Source organism: Acartia tonsa, chromosome 8 (assembly GCF_053477335.1).
Source record: "Acartia tonsa isolate MP-2025a chromosome 8, ASM5347733v1, whole genome shotgun sequence".
Classification (NCBI taxonomy): domain Eukaryota; kingdom Metazoa; phylum Arthropoda; class Copepoda; order Calanoida; family Acartiidae; genus Acartia; species Acartia tonsa.
In genome coordinates, this window is record NC_137267.1 from 30,387,165 (window position 1) to 30,411,767 (window position 24,603).

General features: G+C 31.1%; 1 protein-coding gene across 1 annotated transcript; it reads right to left on the reverse strand.

Annotated features, from left to right (window-relative positions):
* Positions 1-13,202: 13,202 nt before the first annotated feature.
* Positions 13,203-22,627, reverse strand: LOC145326469 (uncharacterized). Its single transcript, XM_080169829.1, has 20 exons — positions 22,528-22,627; positions 21,680-22,064; positions 21,294-21,402; positions 21,114-21,213; positions 20,920-20,982; positions 20,498-20,786; positions 19,845-20,192; positions 19,289-19,464; positions 18,156-18,193; positions 17,793-17,839; positions 17,657-17,694; positions 17,234-17,375; positions 16,726-16,772; positions 16,385-16,636; positions 15,770-15,949; positions 15,456-15,629; positions 14,774-14,926; positions 14,483-14,593; positions 13,886-13,954; positions 13,203-13,459 (listed from the first exon to the last, which is right to left on the reverse strand). Exons 6-20 carry the CDS (start codon positions 20,527-20,529, stop codon positions 13,413-13,415), a joined length of 1,854 nt encoding a protein of 617 aa, XP_080025955.1. The 5' UTR covers positions 20,530-20,786; positions 20,920-20,982; positions 21,114-21,213; positions 21,294-21,402; positions 21,680-22,064; positions 22,528-22,627; the 3' UTR covers positions 13,203-13,412.
* Between the last annotated feature and the right edge of the window lie 1,976 nt (positions 22,628-24,603).

Consider the following 24,603-nt stretch of genomic DNA (forward strand, 5'->3'; position numbering starts at 1 on the left):
TTATGAAAAGGAGGAAAAGATTAGTTAATTATTTTCTCATTAAATAGCTATCTATAATCTATAGTGTTTGTATTAATAATTACTTTATTCTACAAACATTACCTTCATTAATTATTTTCACGAATAAGGGATAATTCATCCAAAAATTATTATATTCCAACATTTAATTTTAGGCAGTCAAAAATAATAATTACTTCATAGTTATTTATCGCATTGTATTATAAACGGATTTTCGCAGATTTAGAAATGTGCAATTATAAGATTAAAACCAGTTTTTTTTTTATCCAAGAAGCCGAAATGTACAATTTTAATTCGTAGAAAACTGGATATTATATATAGGATAAGCTAAATGATTTTTCATTATGGCTTAGAACTGGTTCTAATCCAGCGGATATTAATCGGTTTCAAAGCCATACTGAAAATGGTCTTATTTTTTTACTGTGAATAATATTTTTCTTGGAATGCATTATCCCTTGTCCGTGATTATTTGATCTACTTTTCCCCCATAAGTACATAAAACGTGTGCTTTACTTTATCTATTTCGTTCCTTTGCTTTAAGGCCACAAGAGGCTAAGCTAAGGGTACAATACCCCTCCAATCTTTGATTTTACTTTTAGGGTGTAAAATGATGTTTGGTTAGAAAATATTAAGAGACCTGCAAAAGGAAACTCATAAAACCATAGACCTATTAGTCAAAGAGAGAGAGAGAGAAGGGACAAAAGGCTGTTTATTACACTAGTCCCCAAAGTTATATAATAACGTTTCCTTATTCGTTGGCTTCACAACTTTGGGGAATTTTGATTGGTTGATTCATTAAGTTGGGTGTTAAATTCTAAAGAAGGGGTAATTTTGTGTATCATCATTATGTATGTACATCTATTTATTGGCCATTGTCTTATCCCTTTAGATCCCTGTCTATTAGTTCTGATTTGTTAGGGATCAAATACCAAACAGAAAAAATATATTTGGTCTAAAAATCACAAAACCTTTTAATATTTTGTTGGTAAAACGAAAGAATTCACCTGAATTAGAACAATTATTATTCATTTTGACAATCAACCATTTAAGAAAACATAATTGTTCATTGTTAACTGTTCATGGGTAAAGGTATACCCCTCCCTATTTTTGGAATGAATATCTTTTTGCTTATTTGTTTATATTTTATACTGCAGCATTTTGATAAAAGTTTGTTTCCAGCTTCTAAAGACAGAGAATTGAAATGAAAAATATGTCTATCCAAACTTAGAAGGGCCACCAACCAATCAACCAAAATGTTATAGATCACAAGGAGCATAACATTTATAAAAGCGAAGCCATTAAAACAGATAAATAACACATTAACAATTATAGAATAGCTATACTTTTGATATTAATACTATCAATTGATCTGCCCTGTTGTCCAAGTAATCAATGGAAAATACGTTGGCAAAATAATCTGCAAATAATCTACTTATATTGCATGCACAGTCAATTACTATGTTTTATATATCAATAGTTGCTAGCCTTCAGGGGAGAGCGAAGTAGGCATAGACGTCCAAGCTTTTTTTTTTTTTTGGGGGGGGGTAAAATTTTTTTAATGGGGGGGGGGGGGTAATCGCTCCATTACCCACCCTCTTGGACGTCTATGGAAGTAGGCTCTAAAAAATAGCCTTAAACCAACTAAAGACAGGTATAATGCTTTGCCGAGAAGTACAGCCAATATAGACCAGCTTTAGTCTATATTATGCAACTTTAGAATGGATCTATATGTCTAAATTTACAATAATGAAAAGAGCAATGCTGTTTCTTATCAAAAAGAGATGACGTAGACCCTAGTTATATAGTAGCCACGCAACGAGACAGCAGAGGGTAAGGTGTTAAGAAAAGTGGTGATATTTGTACAAATGAGTGTCCATAAATAATACAAAACTTTGAACAAAGAACGTCCTCCAATCGAGAGAGTTGCACCTTCAAACTCCCCTTTTTTAGTAGCAAATATACTCTACTGCAACTTATTTTTTCTTTTAGTGAGGCATGATTGAAATGATTTTAAAAGATTGTGAAAATTTAACTAACCAATGCATGAAAGAATCCATTGTATAACATATTTGTAAAGGGAACTAGATTTCTATATAATGGAAAATAAACTTGGATATTATTTGACGGATGATTTTTGTATATGAAGATTTCTCTTATTGACTTCTCTATAAATTTTATTTATACTGTCTACATATTTCCGGACATTACTAATTTATAAAAATTACTAGCGGCTTTGCCCCTAGAGATTTGATCAAACAAATTTTTCGTAATTTAGATTTGAATGAAAAATTTAAAAAGAAAATTAAGAAAATTTTTTTTGTGATGGGGGGAATTTTTTTTTTAGGGGGGGGGGGTTAGTCGACCCACTATTTAAATTTTAGTTTTAAAAAGAAAAAGAAAAATGAGGGGGTAGGGTATTTTTCATTTTTTTTTGGGGGGGGGGGGGTTGTCCCACCCCCTAAGAAAATAGTTATAAACCTTCCCGGGACCCTGAGAAGGTACCCTGTAAAGAAGAACCCGATCGGTTCAGCGGTTAGCGAGATCCTTCGCTACAAACAAACAAACAGATTAAAAAAACAGACAAACAAACAGACAGACATCGATCTACTTTGTATTATAGATTATCCTTGTTTAAATTTGTTTCTAAATTCTATTAGATTAGGTTTGGTTAAAGCTTCATTATAGTCTTACAAAATAGGTAGGGAAATTCGTTTGTGTGGTCCAGGGTCTGTAAGAAGGATCGTTTCCCTAAAGAAAGAAGAAAAAACTCTAAAAGTTATACAATTACGTTTATTTCTTAATAACCATTTGCATACATTAATTTGGAAATAAATCAGCCTTAAAATAATAAAGGAAGCAATGTAAAGCTTCTTTTTCTGACAAAAAACTTTTATTCAATGCAATGGTTAAAATGTATCAATTAATTATAAGAAACTTAAAGTGCAATAAGAAAGCTAAATAGAAATAGTTTCAAGTATGCACAGACCCACAATGAATACAGAAAACTTCTCATTAAAATGTTATACATAAAATTTAAAGCTCTGGTGTGTCTATCAACATAAATTTCTTATCACATCAGCTCTAAACCCTTCTTTGCTGAATAAAAATGTGACCCGTAATGATATTATATACCTAGTATAGCAAAATCGAAGGAAAAAAATATTTTTGATTTTTTAACCTTTTATCTCTTTGATGATGAGGATTAATTAAGGCAATAATTTGCCTAGCATAAGTTGTTGTGTATTAATTTAAGCTAATTTTATAATTAGCAAACTTTAGTAGCTCAACTTATATATAAGTGACTGTGTCTGTTCTTATGTCTGATATATTATTGTGTCTTAACTTATTGCGGACGCTTATTGTTGGCAAGGTAGGTTTATTAGAGGTTTAAGAGCCCTACAAGGATAATACTCCGTGAGAATGTTTTTGGTGGTTGTTTTATGAAAACCTGGTATAAGTTGGCTTGCATTTCAAAGTGTTGAATCAAGGTATAGAGAATTATAATAAAGTTAACAAATATAGAAATATTTTTAATAAACTATATTTCAATATTACTATTCTTTTTGAAATGATGATTTCTAGGATGATAATTCACCATGTAAAGCACAGCATTTTCAAAATTAGGGTTGGTTACATGTTTTCATATAACGGTTAGTTGTTTTCATTAATTAAGACATATTAAAATTGCCCTATCAATTTCAAACTTTGCATGATGATTCATATGATAATTATAACAACTCTATAATCGTTGCCAGAAAAAGATTTTTAACTTTTTCATGCTTCCTTCTGATTTTAGAGCTTCGCTCTTATATATGTTGTGATCCTTGTTTAATTGTAATTAACTGTAAGATATGTGCACTTGAAATGAACAAATACACTCAAATGGAATTTACAGGAATTAATCAAAGGTGAATTCTTAAAAACCAGTGACGTCTAAAGGGGGGGGGGTGTATTTGCACTCTCCTTAATAAATTTTGGAGTGCCCTTGCAAAATTTATATGAAAATGTATTAGATTTTACCCCCACCCCAAAAAAAGTAAAAATCAGATTTATTTTTGACATTTTATACCCAAAATTCACTTCTACCTTGTTTGTACACTTTTTTAATTGAAAATAAATAGTATATCCACAAAAACTGAATTCTTCTTTTATAGGTAGAAGGAATTGTTCCTGTTTATATAAATTACCTCTTACATGTTTATAGACTCATTTTTCTTCTTCATGCATGCACATAAAATTGATAAGAATATTATGGACTAGATTATTCCCTTTAAACCAACCGTGGACCACTAATAACCCACCCAACTTTATTTTCTAAAAGCGAATCTTTTCTGTAACAAAGGTTGGTCCGTCCAGCCGTCCGTCTGTCCCTAATGGATAACTCATATCGTTAATTTCATGATGTTTCCTTTAAAAGTTAGGTACCAAAACATCTGTAATTCTATATGAAACGTTAATCCTATTCATCTGATTTTATAATTTCAAGTGCGATAAGAAACTAAGTCACAGTGCCTTCGAAGGTGCTTTGACTTTAGTGTCAGAACCTAAATTGGGACATAGTGCATTTCATTACCCTAGGTTAGGTAACTTCATTTCACTTTTCAATAAAATCTAAAATGCAGCGGTTTTTGAGAAAATTAGATTTAAAAATTTCAAGTTAAATTTTCACCCACTAGGAGTTACTGCATAACCATGACAAGAAAAGCAAAGATTATCTATTTAAAATTTTGAACAACTTTGCTTTTTTAAAGTCAGTCATAAAACCTCTCTATATATGATTTATTTAAGGCTGAATTTCCGTGACCTTAGCAAAGCAATTGATAAAAATGGCCATGAATTAACTCACTTCAGGAGTGTTTTTATGACTGACTTTATAAAAGCAAAGTTGTTCAAAATTTTAAATAAATAATCTTTGCTTTTCTTGTCATGATTATGCGGTAACTCCTAGTGGGTGAAAATTGAACTTGAAATTTTCAAATTTAATTTTCTGAAAACCCGCTGCATTTTAGATTTTATTGAAAAGTGAAATGAAGTTACCTAACATAGGGTAATGAAATGCACAATGTCCCAATTTAGGTTCTGACACAAAAGTCAAAGCACCTTAAAACGAACTGTGTAAGTAAGTCTAAGTGTTAGTATGTCCGTACTAACATTCCCGTTTTCAAGTAATTTTTGGATAGATTTACACAAAATTTTTGTTTAGACTTCTAGATATTATTTTTCTGTTCTGATCGTAATGAACCAAAACCAAAAATAAAAAATATAACCAAAATATCGAAGATTTTTTACCAAAGATTTGAAAGATTTTCTGTAAAACTATTAAAATAAATACTCCGGCTTTTGTCCACTCTAACGTTTGTCCCTTCTGCGTTTGTCGTCCTCTCCAACGTTTGTCATTGCTGAATATTTGGTTGATTGATATTATCTTCTTGGTTTCTTCATATTTTTGATTAACTTCTGAACTATACCTGGTTTGTGCATTTTATGGACATCGTTTTCTACTTGGAAGCGCAACATTTCTATAAATTGATATGCAAAATTCAAAATGTTAATTTTACTTAGAATTCTTTTCTCGTATTCATTCGAATCCGGTGGATAGGAACCGATTCTCATCCATAAGAAAAAACTATGTCTAGCATCGTATTATATCCAACTTTCTACAAATATAAAAATGTACAATCATTAAATTACTTTTCTGTTCTTTTCTCACTATATTTTTTTTGTTAAATTGATACAACTGCGCTACTTAGTACTTATGGCCAAAATTATCCTTTTTTTCTTTAATAAAATGAAAAAAAAGGCTGTTTAATTATGTATAGTATAAAAAGAACTTTTACAAGATTTTAATGTTTTAATGTAAATTTAATTAACATTAAGTTCTTAAAATGAAATTTCATACTATTAAATAAAGTAGTAAGGTTTATTATTTATACATACCTAAAGATCTCGCTAACCACAGAATCGATTGAGTTCTTCCTTTTCAGAGTAGCCTCACTAAGGTTTCTATGGCTAATTTTCTACCAACCCCTCCCCCTTACAAAACAGATTCTAGGGGCAAAGTTGCTGATACAAAAGTATCAGTATATGTGACTGTCTGTATGCAGCTTAGGATCTCCTTAACTGTTAAACCTATAAGGTTCTTTTAAAAGGCGTTTTGTCGTATTTTCACAGTAGCTTTGATAGCTTATTTTAAATGGGTAGGTTAGGTTAAGTTAGGTTAGGGGATTTCCCCGGGTTGGGCAATTGGCCCCACAGGGTTAGAGCCCCGGGCCTACATAGGCTAGAAATGGGAGTAAAGCTAATGGGAAAATACGACAAAACGCCCCTTAAGAGGCAATGTCACTGTTTCGGTACGCATGCCTTGCCGTACACGAAATCTTAATCTCCAAGCCCTCCGAATGACCAACATGTGAATGTTTACAAATGTGTATTTATTACCATGAAAACGGTGAATCTAAAACAAAAATATAAAGATTAATTACATAGCATTAATGGTTTATTATTTTTGTATATCGAGGTTGCGTGATTTCAATTTAATTAAAAATATAAAATTTCTAAAAAACTTTAAATTGGCACGAAACATATTAAATAGCATCAGAAATTGATAATTTTAGATTCAAATGATCAATAAAATTAAGGAAAATATTCGTATGTCAAAAGTTAGCAGTTAAATGGTCTATTTGTTGAAAAATTAATGTTTTAAATTTCTTCGTAAAAATATACCATACTACACTTATTATTAAGAATTAAGATAAATTCTTACCACATTATGATGTCAAACTAAGCAGGAAGGCTTATTTGAGATCTTCCACGGATTAGAGCGCATGTATATCCATCCAATACATTATTTTTATTCACGTAGCTCTTCACATGGGAATCAACAAGGAAAAAATGTGCGCGCCTTTGTTTGTTTACAAGCGAAGCGCGGAGATAGTTAGGAATGCCGCGTACACACTCATTCTCTGGTGTAAGGAAAAGGGAATTAATGGGTTCGAACTTGCCAGGGAATACAAGAAAAATCATTCCAACACAGTCACGAAAGGGACTATAACCAAAGCTTCTTATAGGAGTATATTTTACTTTTTCTTTAAAACTAAAATTAAAAGTGTAAGGTGAAACTTAACCTCTCACCCATCACTAAATTTTCAATTTTAATAGAGGCCTCTTGGGATGTAGCCGTTTGTTACTTTTTTTTTAATGCAACCATCTCGTAATAAATGCGCAATTAGCACTTTGAATCCGAATTTCGTTATGAAACTTGGCATTAGTAGTCCTTGGTAGGCCTCTCGGGGCGTAGCCGCTGGTTACTAATTTTATCTAAATTATTCTGCTTCTTCTGGATGCTTTTATCCTTGTTACTTGAAATTACTTTAAAAGTGTTGAAAAGTGAAAATGAAAAATGTATAGGATTTTATACATAAATATTTATCAAAATTCAAGTAATCTGAAAGTTAAAATGTTTATATATTTTGAAGGCAATTTCCAAAGTAAGCTTCAACCATTTTTTTGAAACATAGCTGCTTTATATTTTAGGTTATATTAGGTTGTTCCGTTTCCATTTAGGTAAACATAAAAAATAAATAGCATTTAACCAGTTTTATCATCCATCTTAGGGAATTTCAGGGAAGAGACAATGGACAATAAATTTATGTAAATTCTAATTACAATAAACAAAAGTATACCCTTTGTAAAGTTAATGTCCGAAACGTTTTTATAAACACTACTAGTTTAGGCATAGATGTATAATCAGGACGACTCCTTGCCCCAAGATGCGGAGACCCTTTTCGTCCACTAGAAAATTTGCTTTTTGTTTGGGGACTCGACTTTGTTTATATTTCCGACGCTACTGGTTTTAAAGACACAATGAAAAAATCGGGACAGGGTCTTTTACTTTATTGTATAGGTCAACCAATCCTGATTTTTACCAAAAGTTTTACGCCAACGAATGAGAGAACAGGGTTATAAAACTTTGTGTATCAGTAAAATCTAAATATTTCTATTATGGTAAATATTTGGTTCTGTTCCATAAATTTTTCCAGAATTATACATGTGTTATTTAAAAACATGATTTTAGGATATAAATTAAAAACTACGAAATATTTTTTTCTTATACAAAATGCCCAAAGCAAATGAAGAAAATACGATATTGATTATAAAATTATGTCAATGGTAAGTGGTTTAATTAAGCATAAGCAATAACTTTGTTCCATTATTCCAACCTAGCTTTGCGCCGCGCTGGCCTAATAATGAAAGTAGTAAACTTAAAACAAGGACGATTGATCTTTCAGCAGCGAAGATTTACGAAAATCTGAAAGTATTATAGTAAATTTATAGAATGTGTTGATGATTCCTGGCCTTCGGCAGGTTATATGCTATTAGTAGATCGAGAGGAAGTAAAAATATTCATTCTAATAAATTTGCCCCCCCCCCCCCAGAAAAAACCCCTCCATATTTTTGACAAATTTATATACTTTTTTCTGTAAAAGAACGAAAAATAAAATGATTTTGATAATGTATATGGACCAACCTGACCGGATTGACTTGTAGAGTAGCTTTTCAAATAAAAATTTAGAACAAAGGTACAAAGTTTGGATTAAGATGTAGAGTAGGGTGATAAACTATTAGAAACACCATTAAACTTCTAGAGAAAATCATATTCAAGTACACGATGGTAGCGGAGAAAGAGACTCGACAAAGTGGCTGAAAATATGAGCCGTGTGACGTCATAAAAGGGAGAGATGAGAGGAGAAGTGGGAAAGGAAACCCCTTAAAAAGAGATGGATCTATTGACGTCACACTCTTCATTTTTTAGTCACTTCGTCGAGTATCATGTGTAATTTTGCGTTTTTTTTAGGGGGATATTGGACTGATTTTTTGAAAGGGTACTAGTTTGAATTTTATATGGGGGCTGGGCATTACGGGATAAGCAATGTTTTTTTTTTCACCATAGAAAAACTCATTTTTCATGACTTTTGATAAATAGAATTCTATTTAATTTACAGTTATAAATGATAAAAATGGTTAGAAAATCAGTGTCATGTACACGAATTTATAATCAAACTAACAGTAAAAACCGTTATGAAATCTTGATGGACTTACATACACAGTTCTACTTTGCATTATACAAGGTCTTTTAAGAGAAATGGATTTAAAAAAAACATATTTATAGATGCAAAATCCACTAATACTAAAAAATAAACTAATATTACAAAATCCGCCGAAATGTCCACAACCATATAATATTATGTTAATTAACCAAAACCATTGAAAATGTCGGAAGTTAAACAAATTTTTAAGATAGATTTTACAAGCTTTTCAAATACATAATAGTTATTTCTCGCATCGTATTATAAACGGCTTTCCGCGGATACAGAATGTACAATTATGAGATTAAAACTAGTTTTTTAGCTCCGAGGTACCGAAGGCACCGGCTAAAAAAACTGGTTTTAATCTTATGATTGTACATTTTTATATTCGTAGAAAGCTGGATATAATACGATGCTAGACATAGTTTTTTCGTATGGATGAAAACCGGTTCCTATCCACCGGATTCGAGTAAATACGAGAAAGAATTTTATATTTTTTCTGTGCAGAATTAAAGTTTTAAAAAATACATTTCTCTTTAAAGACCCTGTAGATAAAAATAATCTCTTACTGAAATAACTGATGAAAGTAAACTGAATGTTGTTTCTTCTGCAATATTCAAATTTCATTATTCTAAGGGATAAGACAATGGACGAATACATTATCTTTTCATTATATACTTTTGTGTTGAATTCTGCCCGATAAATCTATATAGAAAACATGTGCCCAGTTCACAAACAATTTTTAGCGATCGATTTATTCTGTAGGTCAACCTAAACAAGTACAACTAACAAATACCTTTATAAAATCGGTCAACCTAAAGCTTCTTTAGGTCGACCTAGAATTTTCAGAGGTCGACCTATGTCTTTTGTGAACTAGGCTATAGGCTTATAAATAAATAAAAATAAAATACAGCCTTAAAATCCCAATTGGGCACATTTTAGACACACTTATAAACATCCTGTTACTTTAGTATTTTGTGTTTATCCTTTAATGTTACACAATATATTTACATGATGTAATATCTACATTATCATGAAGAAGTATGGAAAAAATAATGCATGGAAATATAAATCAGAAATTAAGAGATAAGAGCTACAAAAAAGACAAAGTTATAATTAAGTTGTGTTAAAATAGAATTATTAGGACCTTGGCTTTCTATAGATGAAAGAACCAGGTATAATATATAACCAACAAGATTCAAAGATAGCTATTTTAAGTTCTAGCGGATACGCCCGTCGAGGCCTTTAGGCGCACTTGAAGAGGGGGGAGTATAATTTGACTCCCAATTTTTATATTAGATTTAAAAGGAATAGGTAAAACAATTTTAGGAGGGGATTTTTCTTTGGGAAGATTTAATATTTTTTTTATTTTTACCCTGTGAAGGAGAACCATATCGGTTCAGCAGTTAGTGAGATTCTTCGGTCCAGAAAAATATATCCTGTTACTTTATTATAAGGATATTCATAAGGTTTCCCTATATTTGTGTTGTAGTTATTTCTTGATACTAATATGATGTATGTAAAGCCATGTCATGCATAAATCAATAGATTGATTGGATTAACTCAAAAATTGATATAACATTATCTGGCTACTAGCGGTTGCGCCCCTTGCATCAAGGGACTCTGTCAAAGGGTTTAGGCGAGTTACTGGACAAAGTGTCTAAAAAATCAGCCATGTGACGTCATAAAAATGAGGGAGATGAGAGAAGAAGATGGAAAGAAACCCCCTAAAAAATAGATGGATTTGAATAATCCCTCATTTTTATGACTTCACGTGGCTAATTGTTTAGATACTTTGTCCAGTTACTTAGGAGGGAACAGGAATAGAATAGACCAAAATAATCTTAAGGCTTAAATCTAAAAATAAAATAGCCTAAAATCATCCTTGGACCTATAAGAAGCTTCTCTGAAAGGGAGAACTCAATCAGATCTGGAGTTATTGAAATCTTAAGCTACAGTATACTGTATATAATAGGTTAATACAAAATAGAACGATGTCTGTTTGTCCGTCTGGATATCTGGCAAGTCGATTAGGTTCTGATTCTTAGAAATATATGGCAATACCAAGGTTTAAGGTATATTATTTTATTCTTTAATAACATGAATTAAAATAACTCTTTTTACTTTGGGATGTCAATAATATGTGAGTCTTGACCATTTGTATTAAATGCCATTTTTAAGTTAATAGATATCATTAAACTTTAAAGTGAACATAACACTTTCAAGTTCAGGTAAGATATACTTATCCATTAAGATTTCGTTAACCACTGAACTGGTTGGGTTCTCCATAGGTTCAGGGTGTTTTTGGCTGTTTTTGCTTTTTCGGCCCCATCTCCTTTCAAGTATAGAGTACAAGATGATTGGGCTGAAGCCGCTAGTGTCCTAATACTCTTATATAAAGTAGTATTTTTTTCTTTTTTAAGTTCGGTTATAGGCTATTTTCCTACTTTCCTCACTCCTTCGAATAAAGAGTTTCTAGATGCTAGGAGCGTATCCGCTAGTAATGCATAAAGTATTCCTAATCTATAATATTACTTATGGGTGGAGAATGGGTTTTCTAATCAAGAAAAGTGGCATCCATCAATCAATCAATCAAAATTATGAATAAACGTCAATGTGGGTAAATTAGTGTAAAAGCTTTTTTGAGAATATCTTGAACAAATTAAAGCAGACAGCTTTCAAAAAAAATAATACACCCTTATAACATTACTATTTACATTGGTGGCACTTAATCAATATTAAGGTATTATTGTCAGCTTTGTTAATCTTTTCTATTATGTATGTTGAAATTCTTCTTTTCACTTAGCCAAGGTACACTAGAATTCAAATGTATGTCTGTCTGCGCTGTAAGAAAAATATACTGAGAGGCAGTCAGGGAAAGGACATTTGATTGCCAATAACTCTAGTCCGCAAAGTTTTATAATCACGTTTTCTTATTCGTTGGCCCAAATACTTTGAGTAAAATTTGGATTGGTTGGTTTATTATGATTAATGTAAAAACGTTTCAACCAGTAGTTTTGATTTTGTTTATCATTATTGGGGATATACATCAAGTATTCGTTCATTGTCCTATCTCTCATATCCCTGTTGAGAGGTCAAACAGGTTGGAAGATTAATGAAAAATCTCACATCTTCATTTATTTCAGGAAAAATATCATCACTCTTCTTCTTATAATCTAACACTCGGAATTTGTAAGCAGTTCCAACACAACCAGGGCACAAGGGATAAGATGTTAAATTTTCTTTCCATCACCTATCATTGAAATTTAACCCATAACAAGTAACTAGTGCAATGAAAATTATTGAGTTCAAGAGCATTGAGGCTTTTTTTAGGAGGGGGGGGGGGGAGGTAATCCCCTCTGTACTCCCTCCTCCCCCTCTTGGACGTTCTTAATAAAGCTGCAGTAAATTTCAGAGAGAGAGAGAGGGGACAAGGAGATGATTATTACACTAGTCCCCAAAGTTTTATAATAACGTTTACTTATTTATTGGCTTAACAACTTTGGGAACTTCAATAAATTTTGATTGGTTGTTTATAAAGTTGATTGTTCAAACTTTTCAACCGTTAATTTTAATCTACAGAAGGGGTAATTTTGTGTATCATCATTGGAGATGTACATCAATTTTTTAGGGCATTGTCTTATCTCTTCAAAGTAAATTTACATTAACGTTTCGTTCTACAAGTTTTCAATTAATGTAAAATGGAAAACTCTGAGTTGCTACGATTCTGGTGCCAAATTTACAATTCATATGCCAATAGTTTTAAATCTGCTAATGGGCTAAGTATTTATAATATTACAAGCCAGATAGTCGAATTAGAAAATTGTAAATATGTCTTGGCTTTTGAAGGTTAAAACTAATGAAACAGTTTTAATTCCCAGCATGAATGCCGCTATATACTAATAATTTTAGCATACAAAGCTAAAAAAGACAATAAATTCTATTAAACTACCATGTTTTACCCCTTTCTCAATGCTTTTTTGTGATTAAAGTACATACTAAAGGACAGATATTTGTATCTGATGTTCTATATTAATTGTCCAAACATATATCCCTGTCATAATACACAAATTTAAAATGTGCAAATAAAAAAGCAAATAACAAAAATATATACAAATATATTGACATTAAATTTTAATGATATTCTTTTGAATACAATCATAACATAGAATTTAAAAATAATATACATACAATTTTCATAATCATAAGTAATAATAATTGTTTAAATTTTATTTGCAGATAATAATATAATAATATTTATTGTTTATTTAGAACATATATTTTAAAAATTTTAATAAGTGGATTGAATTATTCAACTTGACTTTTATCAACTGTATAATACTTCCAGTACCAAACTAAAATATATTGATAATATATTTATTGTATTTTATAATATTGTAACTGGGTGAAGTAAATAACTATATCTATTTATGTATTTTGGTAATTATATAGAAAATTATTGTCTAATATCTAATTGTTTTTTAGTAATTTTTTATGATACCTAGAAAAATTTGATATTGCAAGTTTTTGTACAATAAAAAGCTCCAGTGTTGAAGAAGCTATCCATCAAAAATGTTATTTATTGACAGTAGGATGGATACAGAATATTGGATATTGTGACATGGGGGGGGGGGGGATCACGTTATAATAGCCAGCTAGGAGAAACATTTGTATCAGGGTATGCAAGAATCTCACACAATATACACATATTCTAAATCCATTGTCAATACCTACAAAAACAAATTCTAAAATAGTTTTTATTCTTAAAGAAATATACTTACTGTGTAGAAAAAGCTTGCTTCTCATGCATTCTTTTTCAGGGAAAGTGCAGGATTTCAAACATCTATCATCTTTTATTAGCAATTAAGGTATAATTAAATGGACTTATCAATTTTGAATTATTCTGTTGATTTTGAAAATTCTGCTTTGTTTTCCTTAAATTTTAAGTAAATAAGAGACTTCTTTCTCTAATACTAGCTGCTGCTCCCCTAGCCTCTACCTAGCCTCTAGGGGCTTTTTATTTAATATGGTAGAAAAGAGCAAATAAATAGCCAAAAACCACCCAAAGACTTAAATCGAAAAATAAAATTGCCTAAAACCATCTCAGGACCTATGTGAAGTTTCCCTAAAATGGAGAACCCATCAGTTCATCAGTTAGCGAGATCCTTCATTACAGACAAAAAAAGTATACTACTTTATACTTTATATAATAGGATATAATGAATGACAATATGTTAAGGTTTAATAATCAGGAGAACTTCACCAAATTGTCAAGAAAAATCTTGTGAATAAGCAGGCTGGTAAAACATAACCTAGTTATTTAGTAGCTGTGCAGCAATAATGATTTAAAGCCCATCTAGTTATCAGAAATGCCTTGCCTGACAAGGAATTACGGATAAGAGTAGACACTCCAGGTGCAACATATTCATCCAGTGCTAGAAATGTTTTAAATGATGAGTTACATAGTGTCTTAGAAGAATACCCTTGCTCTGAAATTAAATATCTAGAAAATATTAGAAATGAAAATAAATAAATTAGAAATGATATGAGTGTAGATTGAGGTTTGGTAATAATTTTTTTGGATAATATGTTCATTACAATTATTATATTTAGAGTTAAGTGAAAGATGATTTATATTTCTTGCTTATTTTAAAAGATAGTTTTCCTACCTATGATATCACAGTTAAGCAAACATTGCTTTTCTTGACACATAGCACAACATTCTTGAGTATTGTTTCTTATTGTATCAGAATCATATATATCTTCAAGTACAAGAACGTTCACAGGATTGTATTGGCAAATGTCTGCTTTGGGTTCTTCACCTGAAATATTTCTATTTCTTAGCATTAAGAATAACAAAAAAATAATTCATATTAAATAATACCTTACCTTACCTCATAAGGGCAGGATTCTCCTTGGATTTTCAAGTGACTATCAAGAGAATCCAGAGCATCATCCGCTTGTAATGGGATGTGATTCTTTAACACCCAAGGATATTAGGTTATGTAACATCCAACAGGCAACCAATGCTTTTATTGCACAACCTTTGTCCTAGCAGTCCTATCTGTGTAATGCATGGTACTAAGTTGTGCCTGTTAATGGGGTAAGGCATTCCCCCTACTCTAACTATTTATGTCGCACATATAACATAGCAGCAGTAGGGACCATTTTTATCGTCTTTAGTTATAACATGTTGTCAGGCTAGGATTTGAACCTATCACCTTCCTGACTATGAGCAGATGCACTACGTGTTGAGACATGGTTGCAGGTAAACTTTGGAATAATAACTTAACTAGGTAGATTGAGTTAATATTTAAACAAAAATGTTAACCTTTAAAACCTTTTACTTACCATGAACAAATTTACATTTTTGGAAACAATCTCCAATGAGACACTGGAGACAGCATTTGTCTGTTGGAGTTTCTCCATCATTATTGACTATTTCAGTATCAGCTCCATTTTCTATCAGTGTCTTGATTGTATCTTCATTTGCAAATTCACAAGTCTTGTGCAAGGGAGTATTACCTAAAAATGGAATAAAAAATTCCCATCTAAAATATACTCTGATTCCTATCAATGGAAAACATGTTAAAAACAAGAATGAATCTTTGTTATATCATTGTTTTAATAGGGTCATATTAATCAACCTTTAATAATTAAGCTACCTGCACAAGACTTCTGGTTAACCAAAGCAGGAAACCTCTTCAGCATCTCACTGCTTGTTGAGTTTAATCGGTGAAATATATTTTCTCCTGTATATGTTGTGGCATAAACATCTGCTCCTGCATCAATTAATCTGTTGAATGCTGTTGGAAATTTTGTTGCATAGAAAAGTGGAGTTAAACCTAAAAAAATGTATCAAGAAAGTTTGTTGTTTTTAACAGTGCAGTGGTGAGATTTAGAGTTCAAGTCACCATGCGGCAACTCTTATTTTTTCAGTAGATTACGTTCACACAACTCCACCTTGCTTGTTTAAGAAGGGAGATTAGGATACCCAATAATCATGCACATAATAGTACAACCCATATCCCAAGCTCCTCTGCTTAGAGTGTCATTCTTTAGGTGGCTTAATATGGGTGAACTGTCATAATCAGCAAGGGTTAGGTAATAAAGATTAGCTACCATGAGACAGTTGGTCAAGTAATAATGTACTTGAAAGTGGAGTCTGAATTAGTCCTATTGGCTATACAAAAGTGTCTCATCCTACTCCATGATGACTTAGGTCCAAACACTAAGAAACTATGGGTTTATACAAATATACATAAACATAAAAAATGTACCTGTATCACTTCTAGCATATAACTCTTCAGGATAATAAGTTAATATAGCATCAATTAGATCCAGTGATACATCCTCAGTGTTGTTGAATAACAAAGCTCTATGGAGAGCTGAAAATGTGTTGTGATATTGATATTCTTCAAATGTGTCATCATAATATGTAATACTAGTTGTAGGAATTATCTTACAAGAAATAGTTTCTTTAGCTAGTTCATTCATCTTGGCTGCAATCATTATGTGAAGAGCATTAACCACTAAAAAATTATTAATATTTATAAGAATTATTTTTATTATTTACTTCAGGCTAAAACATAATTTTATTTTATTTAAATATAATACTTACCAACTGAATTAGATTCTGTCTTCAAGAGATCACAAATGTTTTCCTGTCTGACAAATAAAATAAGTTTTCAAAGGAAGTTTCACTGCGTTTTTTAAAGAGATCCTCTTCGTTATTTTTGATAAAAAATCATAATAATGAGAGAAAGAGGGGGGTTGGTTATTTTCCTATACCTAACCCCAGCAGGGACCCTGACAGCAAATGGCTATACCTAATTCTGCAGGTCTACCCAGTTCCCAATGTATCAAACAAAAGAAAGGCTACTACACCATCATTTTCAATTTATTTCAAAAATAAGGGGGAACATATAAATTTTATTTGTGTCTAAAAATTATAACATCAATATTCTAAGTTTCATAAAAATGTGAAAGGTTATACATTACTCCCCAGAAATAAATAAATTTCTTTGAACGTCCTCACAACTTCACAAAGATAAAGAGATATTTATGTTAATAAACAAACAATTAACTCATTTTTATAAAACCAGACTTAAAATTTTGAAAAATATTACCTCTCCATTTTATCTTTTACTTTATAGACCACCAAAGCTACATGAGTAAAGTTATCTGGGGCCCTAATTGAATACTGCTTTCCCAGTGAGGATAGTAGTGATACTGAGATGATACTCAGAAAACAGGAAATTAGCAGCAACCCTGTTATCAATAAAATGTCATAAAAAAATTAGCAGAAATTAATTACTATTTAAATATTGAATACCAAATCCTATAGAATTTCCTAGGCTAGCATGGGAGTTAGGATTTCCTTAGCCTGAAAAAAATAAAGAGGGAAGATATGAGACTTAGGGACAACCTAGGCTAGCCTAAGAAATTTTATAGGATTTAGTCAAATTTAAATTTTTCCATCATTAAAGCATAGAAATCAAATTTTAAGATAAAAGAAAATGATAGTTAGAGCATAAAAAAATAATGTTTACCAACAAACACTTCTAATATTGTAACCATCAACTTCAGTCTAAATTCAAAAATGACACAAAATAAATATTTCCTTAAGTTTTGTTTCAAAAAATGTTACTTATTATAATTATTGGTAAAATACATAAATTAAATAACCTGTTCTGAATAAATTTAGGTTTTGAATTTGCAGTTGTTTGGTGTGGCTGAAAAAAAATTAACAAGGATGATTCATAGAAACACATAAAAAATGGGGTTGGATAAACAGACAAAGTTAATTATCAAGCAAATGTTCAGTGTTCTTAAAAAAGGATAGAAAAAAAGGAAGAATCTATAAAACAATAAAAGCTACCCAAAAGTTGTATTAAAGAAGTCTTACTGCAATGGATGTTATACTTAAATATGCTCCTTAGTGATGGGAGTATTGACAAGAAAAATCTGTCTAATAACAGATAAAGTGAACTATAGAGTAGTTTGGTGCTAAAAATATTTTAATACATTTTAATTTATAAACCAAATTACCTCATTGGTTATGTGTGAATAATGTAAATCATTTGAATCTGTAACATACATATATAGAACTTTTTAATATATTAAAGGACGCCTGCAAGAAATAACACTCTTTAACTGCTGAAAGACTGCCACAAGAAGACCCAATACCCCAAATTTAAAGCCTTCAGCTTCAATAACAAAAAAGTTCTAGGCATTTCAAAATAGCATTTTATGTACAATGGAATTTTTGAAAGATTTCCAATGCTCATAAAAGAAAAAAACAATATTAGATTACGTCGCCTAGACACAAAATTATAACCTTATCTTTGTCAGAAACTTAGATTGCCTGTAACTGATAACATTTTTACAATAAAAACACCACATTTCATAGTCAAAATCTAAGAAAAAAATTCGATTTAAATTGCATTTTTAAACGAAAATCATAGCGGAAACAAAGGGGTAAACTAATACAAGCTTAGCTGCGATTGGTTGTTAAGCTGATTCAGACTTCTGATTGGCTACAGTACATTCGGTACAACGCAAGTAAAACTTAATTTTTAAAAATGATTTTGACTATAAAAATGGGTATTTTTATTGTAAAAATATAATTAGTTACTGGAAATCTAAATTTATGACAAAAATAAGCTTATAATTTTGTTTCTAGGCCACGTAGTTTAATTTCAAATTTTCAACATGAGCATTGCAATTCTTTCAAAATTTTCATTGTACATAAAATGTCATTTTAAAATGCCTAGAACTTTTTTGTTATAGAAGCTTCAAATTTCGGGTATTTGGTCTACTTGTGGCAGTCTTTCAGCAGTTAAAGCGGGGTATTTCTTGCAGGCTTCCTTTAATGGGCCCTTAAGACCAGGATGAGGAGAATGTACCAATTTAGATTTTTTCTTTATTAGAAAACAAAATCTAAAGACCTGTTAGAAGCTGTAAAGGACAATATTATTCCAGTTAGTAATGACTTTTTGGTACAGAGAGAAAATAAAAGAATAAACAGATTAAAAATAGATTAAAATCTATCAGAGGCAATCTCTAATAAACATTACAAAAGCATCTATATAACCATCTATATAACTGGAATTGTTTATTGAATTTCAACAAAATATTAGTTATTTAACTAAACTATTATGCTACTAAAGAAATGATTTTACCATGGTTGTTTAACTCCATCTTGTTAAATTCCATGAAAACAAATTGAACCCAATGTGAGCCAGTGATCAGATACTGTATAACTTCTACTGTTGAAATTAAAATGCAGGGTATTGCAATGCTCCATACTATCTTTAAAAGCATATTTATATATGATGTTCTATTGTGACAGTCAAACCTAAAATGTTAAATATAAAGTTATTTCTCGTATTCATTTGAATCCGGTGGATAGGAACCGGTTCTCATGAATACGAAAAAACTATGTCTAGCATCGTATTATATCCAGTTTTCTACGAATATAGAATGTACAATCATAAGATTAAAACTAGTTTTTTTAGCCGGTGCCTTCGGCACCACGGGGCTAAAAAAACTAGTTTTAATCTTATAATTGTACATTCTATATCCGCGGAAAGCCGTTTATAATACGATATGAGAAATAACTATTACATCATTATCTTTTTTAGAAAGTTTGAAAATTATCAATTCTTTCTTCCCTAAACAATCTCAAATTTTATCCCAAACACTTACTTTCTTTAAAAAATTAAAAATATTATTTACCAAATTTCTTGTTTTGTTAAATTGATGAGACCTTTGATATCCAGTACTTGAATCAGTATCACCATTATCATAAGTAGAATGCCTAGAGTTTTATTTCTTATCCTGGCCAATATTAGCTTGTTTATAGTTTCAGGTTTGTTTACTTCTGATGCTTTGGTAAATTCAACAGGCAGTGGAAGAAATATAATAGTTCTGTCAGAAAAATAGGTTTTCAGGATTAAGATGTTGTTGAGAATTGCAGCACTGATTGGCAAGACTACAATGATTATGGAAATACTCAAAATTGATATTAGAAGACCCTTCTTCCATAGTAGACTGTAGATTACAATACTGAGTAGAACAGATAATCTAAAATTAAAAGTGAATGTAAATCCATATAATAAAGTAAAGATATGTTTGTGTCTGTTTGCCTGTGTGTCTGTTAGTCTAGGTACCACCAACCTCCTAAGAGAAATCGCCCCTTGAAAAAAATTACTTTTTCTTTTAAAATCTAAAATAAGAAATTGGGTTATCAAATTCGATTCCCCTCTAGGGGCGTATCCGCTAGTAAATGAATACTTGAGTATGTGGCTTTTAGAATAAATATTTAATATATTAGTGTGAACCTATAATAAAGCTTTTTGGGGATAATATGCATTTTTATCAAAACATACCTGGATACTAAATCAACAGAGCATCTTAACATAAGCTTAATTTTTTTGTAATGTTAGGTTCTTGGTTTTTATTACAAATGTTGAATTTGTATGAGCACAAACCATACATGATACTAATCACTGAAGTTCCTATTGAAATCAGTTCCTGTGCTCTGTCATGGATGTGAACAGATGACAAAATGACCATGCTTGTAAGAAAGTCTTGAGGATCCTTATAACTTATTTCAAATATTAGAATACCACTTTGAAGAAGAAATTGCAGAGTAGATTCAATTGATGTTTCATAAATCTAAGTTTTTATTTCAACATTAATTTGATAAAATATTTCATTAAGAATTATTAAAGAATTGAATTATGAAATATTGTTTTAATTTTATCAAACATTAAATCTTTCTGATTTAATAATCTATGTAACCACTTACCTTCAGCATTAGAAAATCTCTTTTCATTTTGCAATTGGTTGGGTTAAAGAAACATCTCAGACCCTATGATAATTTTTAAAATAAACTTAAATTATAGAACACAGTGATTATGGATACATATTACATATATTCTTGTTTGATTCCAACTGAAATAATAATAGTTTTAAAGAAATAGTGAAAGATGAAATAGATACCTTAAAAACCATGATTGGTTGGTAAGCCAGAGCAATTGATAACTTTTTCAGGTCATAAACATTCATCAGGATCAGCAACTTGGAAGAAGCAATATAACAACTGAATATATAATATTTACAGGTCCAAATTTTTAAAATATTTAAATCTATAATTTGACAAATTTTATCTATTTAACTAACCTGAAGCTATAAATCCATAAGAATAAAGCTGTGAAATTCTAAAGCTTGTGTAAATTGTATTGTCTTTCAGAAGAGCACCATCCACATAAAATGGTTCATTAAATGCATTCTTAGAATAAAAAAAAGATTGAAAATAAACCAAAGCATTAATTTTTATAGTAGTTTAGTAAAGAAAAAGAATCTAGAACTAAAATTATTTAATTAAATATAAAAAACTGATAAATTAAGCAGCTTATAGTGCCTTTACAAAATGACAAATAATGGGCATGAAAATATTTTAATGGACCAATGATAAAACATAAACTGGCCAGTCATTGGTCATTTGTATTGTATGACGTCATTTTTGGTAGGCACTTTAACTGCTTCAGAAAATATTAAATTTTTACCCATGTAAAATTTGATCTCTTCCAATAATTGATAATGACCATAACATCACTGATAATATCCCAAGCTGGCAGGCAAACATCAAGAACCAGGAAAATAATGTTACCCAATGTAAACAGGTTAATTTTTCTATTACTTTGCTTCTTTTCTAATGTATTGGTTTGTGCACCTTCATCAAGATTGATATTCTTGGACAAATCTTCACTGTCATCAACATTCATTTTATTCTCAAGGCCATCAATGTGTAAATTTGTATCATCATCTTTACTGATCTTGGATTCGAAAGACTCCTTTTGATACAAGGAGTCTTTATTTTTTGCAGACTCTTCATTTTCCTTGTTCACTGAATCTTTGACATTCTCAGTATCTTGTTCATTACTAAACATCCTGAAGAATAATTGATCTATTTAATAATCCGTATAAAGGTAACATAATGAATGTCTGTCTGTACCAAAGGATCTCACTAACCAGCGGACCAATATGGTTTTCCTTTACTGTGAAGCTTTTCATAAGTCCTGGGAAGGTTTAAAACTATTTTGAGGGAGTGTAACTCCACCCTTGCAAAAGATATCACCCTTAGAAAATTACACTCCTCACGAATTTTTTTTTTCTATTTAAAGATAAGATGTAAAGGGGAGGGATATCAAAATTTTCACATGCGCTTCCCGAACCTCCTCAGACAAATCCTTTGCACGCCACTGCACCAAATTAATAATTTTTAATTTAAGATAACTATTGACTTTTCCCTGCCCTATAGGGTCGAAGCTCTAAATGGGGGGTGGGGGATACTTTTCGATTTATTTTTTTTGTGAATCTTTCCTTCAAAATTGTTGATCTAAATCTATCGTACCTGCTGTTTACGAGACCTTACGGTTCAAATATAGAGAAACTACATCACTTTAGTATATAAAATGGTTCGTCTGCTTTCTGCTTTCACCACAAAACTACTGAAACCAGTTCCGAGCATACAATAATGGATATAGAATACGTGGATATTGTGACAATGAAATTCTTGTCGTCAGTTTATGTTGCTAATATAGTCCTCAGATATTGGTCAATACATTCCTCCAAAGACAGGGGTACACAAGGGGTAATGTCATAAGAGGGGGGAGGTGCGGGTTATCGTTATATTAGTCACCAGGGAGAAACATTTTATAGGGATATGCGAAAATCCCTCCCAATATCCACGTATTATATATCCATCTATAATACAGAGGAAACTTTTTCTCTCTTAGGGGATTGGCAGACGCTAATTTTTAAGTATGTCTCAATTATTTTAGTGGTGAATAATCAGAAGATATCTACTTTTTAGGGAAGATTTCTTCCAGTCATTTAAATATTTGTGAGATTAATCCCCTGGGGTATTATCCGCGATTCCCTCACAATGTAAATTCACCCATTATTTCCTCAAAAATAAAATTTTACAAATTTTTATTCACATATTAATATTGATCTTTTGGGAATAGTCCCTTTCGAGGCAATGCTACTTGAGGGGCGATTCTTTGTATTTTTAAAATGGCTTTTTATAGGTTATTTTAGGCTAAGTTAGGTTATATTTGGTTAGGTGATTGCCCCACAGGGTTATGCAATTGGCCCCGTAGGATTAGAACCTCCTGCAGGGGCTAGAAATAGGAGAAAAGCTACTTTAAAAATAAGAAGAATCGCACCTTAAGGTGCGTTGCTATGAAAGGGACTATACCCGATCTTTTTGTTTGATTAGTATGCTAACCATGGCTAGGTGGCAGCCTCAGCAGCATTCCACCGCACGGACAAAAAAAGCAACTTTAGCCTAAGTCAATCTCAGCCACAGCCAACGAATGCTCAACTCAGCCCAAGCCATTCTTATCCGCAGCAACCCGCAGCTTAACAAAGTTGCAAACGCACTCATGAAGCCGCAAAAACAGCGGCGACTTGAGAATATACGCTGATCTCTGACTCTTACAGATTTATAAGTGTTAAAAAATCAGACTATGACCTGTAAAATAATATTCTCAAATTCTAAAATTATTTAATGTTTATGTTTAAATGTAAAACATTATATTTAATTGAATTTTGAAGCACCCAAGTTGTATAATGAATTTGCTAGAAGTGTTTGAAAGGTAATTCCCCTTTTAAACAATTTTTAACGCGCAAAAAGTTACTAAAACACGGACAAACAATATATCATGTGTGTGTGTGTGTGTGTTTGTGTGCGTGTGTTAAGGTTTGTATTTTTGTGTACAAAAAGATCTCAGAAAGCTCCCTGCAATAATACTATAAACCTATATTATTGTTTTAGTAATAATACACTGTATGTTGACTTTTTATATAATAACTAAATAAATTCAAAAAAGGACAAAATAACTTTCTAATCACAAGGAAGACAACATCCACGTAGCACAAAAAAACCAGACGGACAAACCTTCATTGACAGAATATTTTTTCGAGATCTGAATAAAATTTAATATTTATAAAAAAAAATATGCTTTAAAATAGATTAATTACAGGATATTTGAGCAACTTAGTTTGTTTTGATTTGAGAAATGATTAGCTTACTTTATGTTGCCTAATTGCCCTAGGAATAACCATTTTAAAAGCATGATGCTAAGATAGAACATGTATAGTTGATAAATAGGGTTGATAAATAGATAGATGAAACAAAAATGGGAAATATTGAAGGAGAATAAATGAGAAAAATAAGCAGTAAAAACAATGACAGATAGATTTTACAATCAAGGTAGAAAATCAGGGTGAGGACAATGGACAATAAATCACTTTTCCACACATCTCTGACTAAATTGTGGCTGAAAATATTGAACAAATATTAGGAGGAGAGTATTAGGAGATTAATTTTACCGTCATTGCCCTAACCTTGCTTGAAAATACAGGGATGAAAAATAGTCGATAAATTGATGGAAAAACAAGATTACCCCTGAGTGCATTGAAA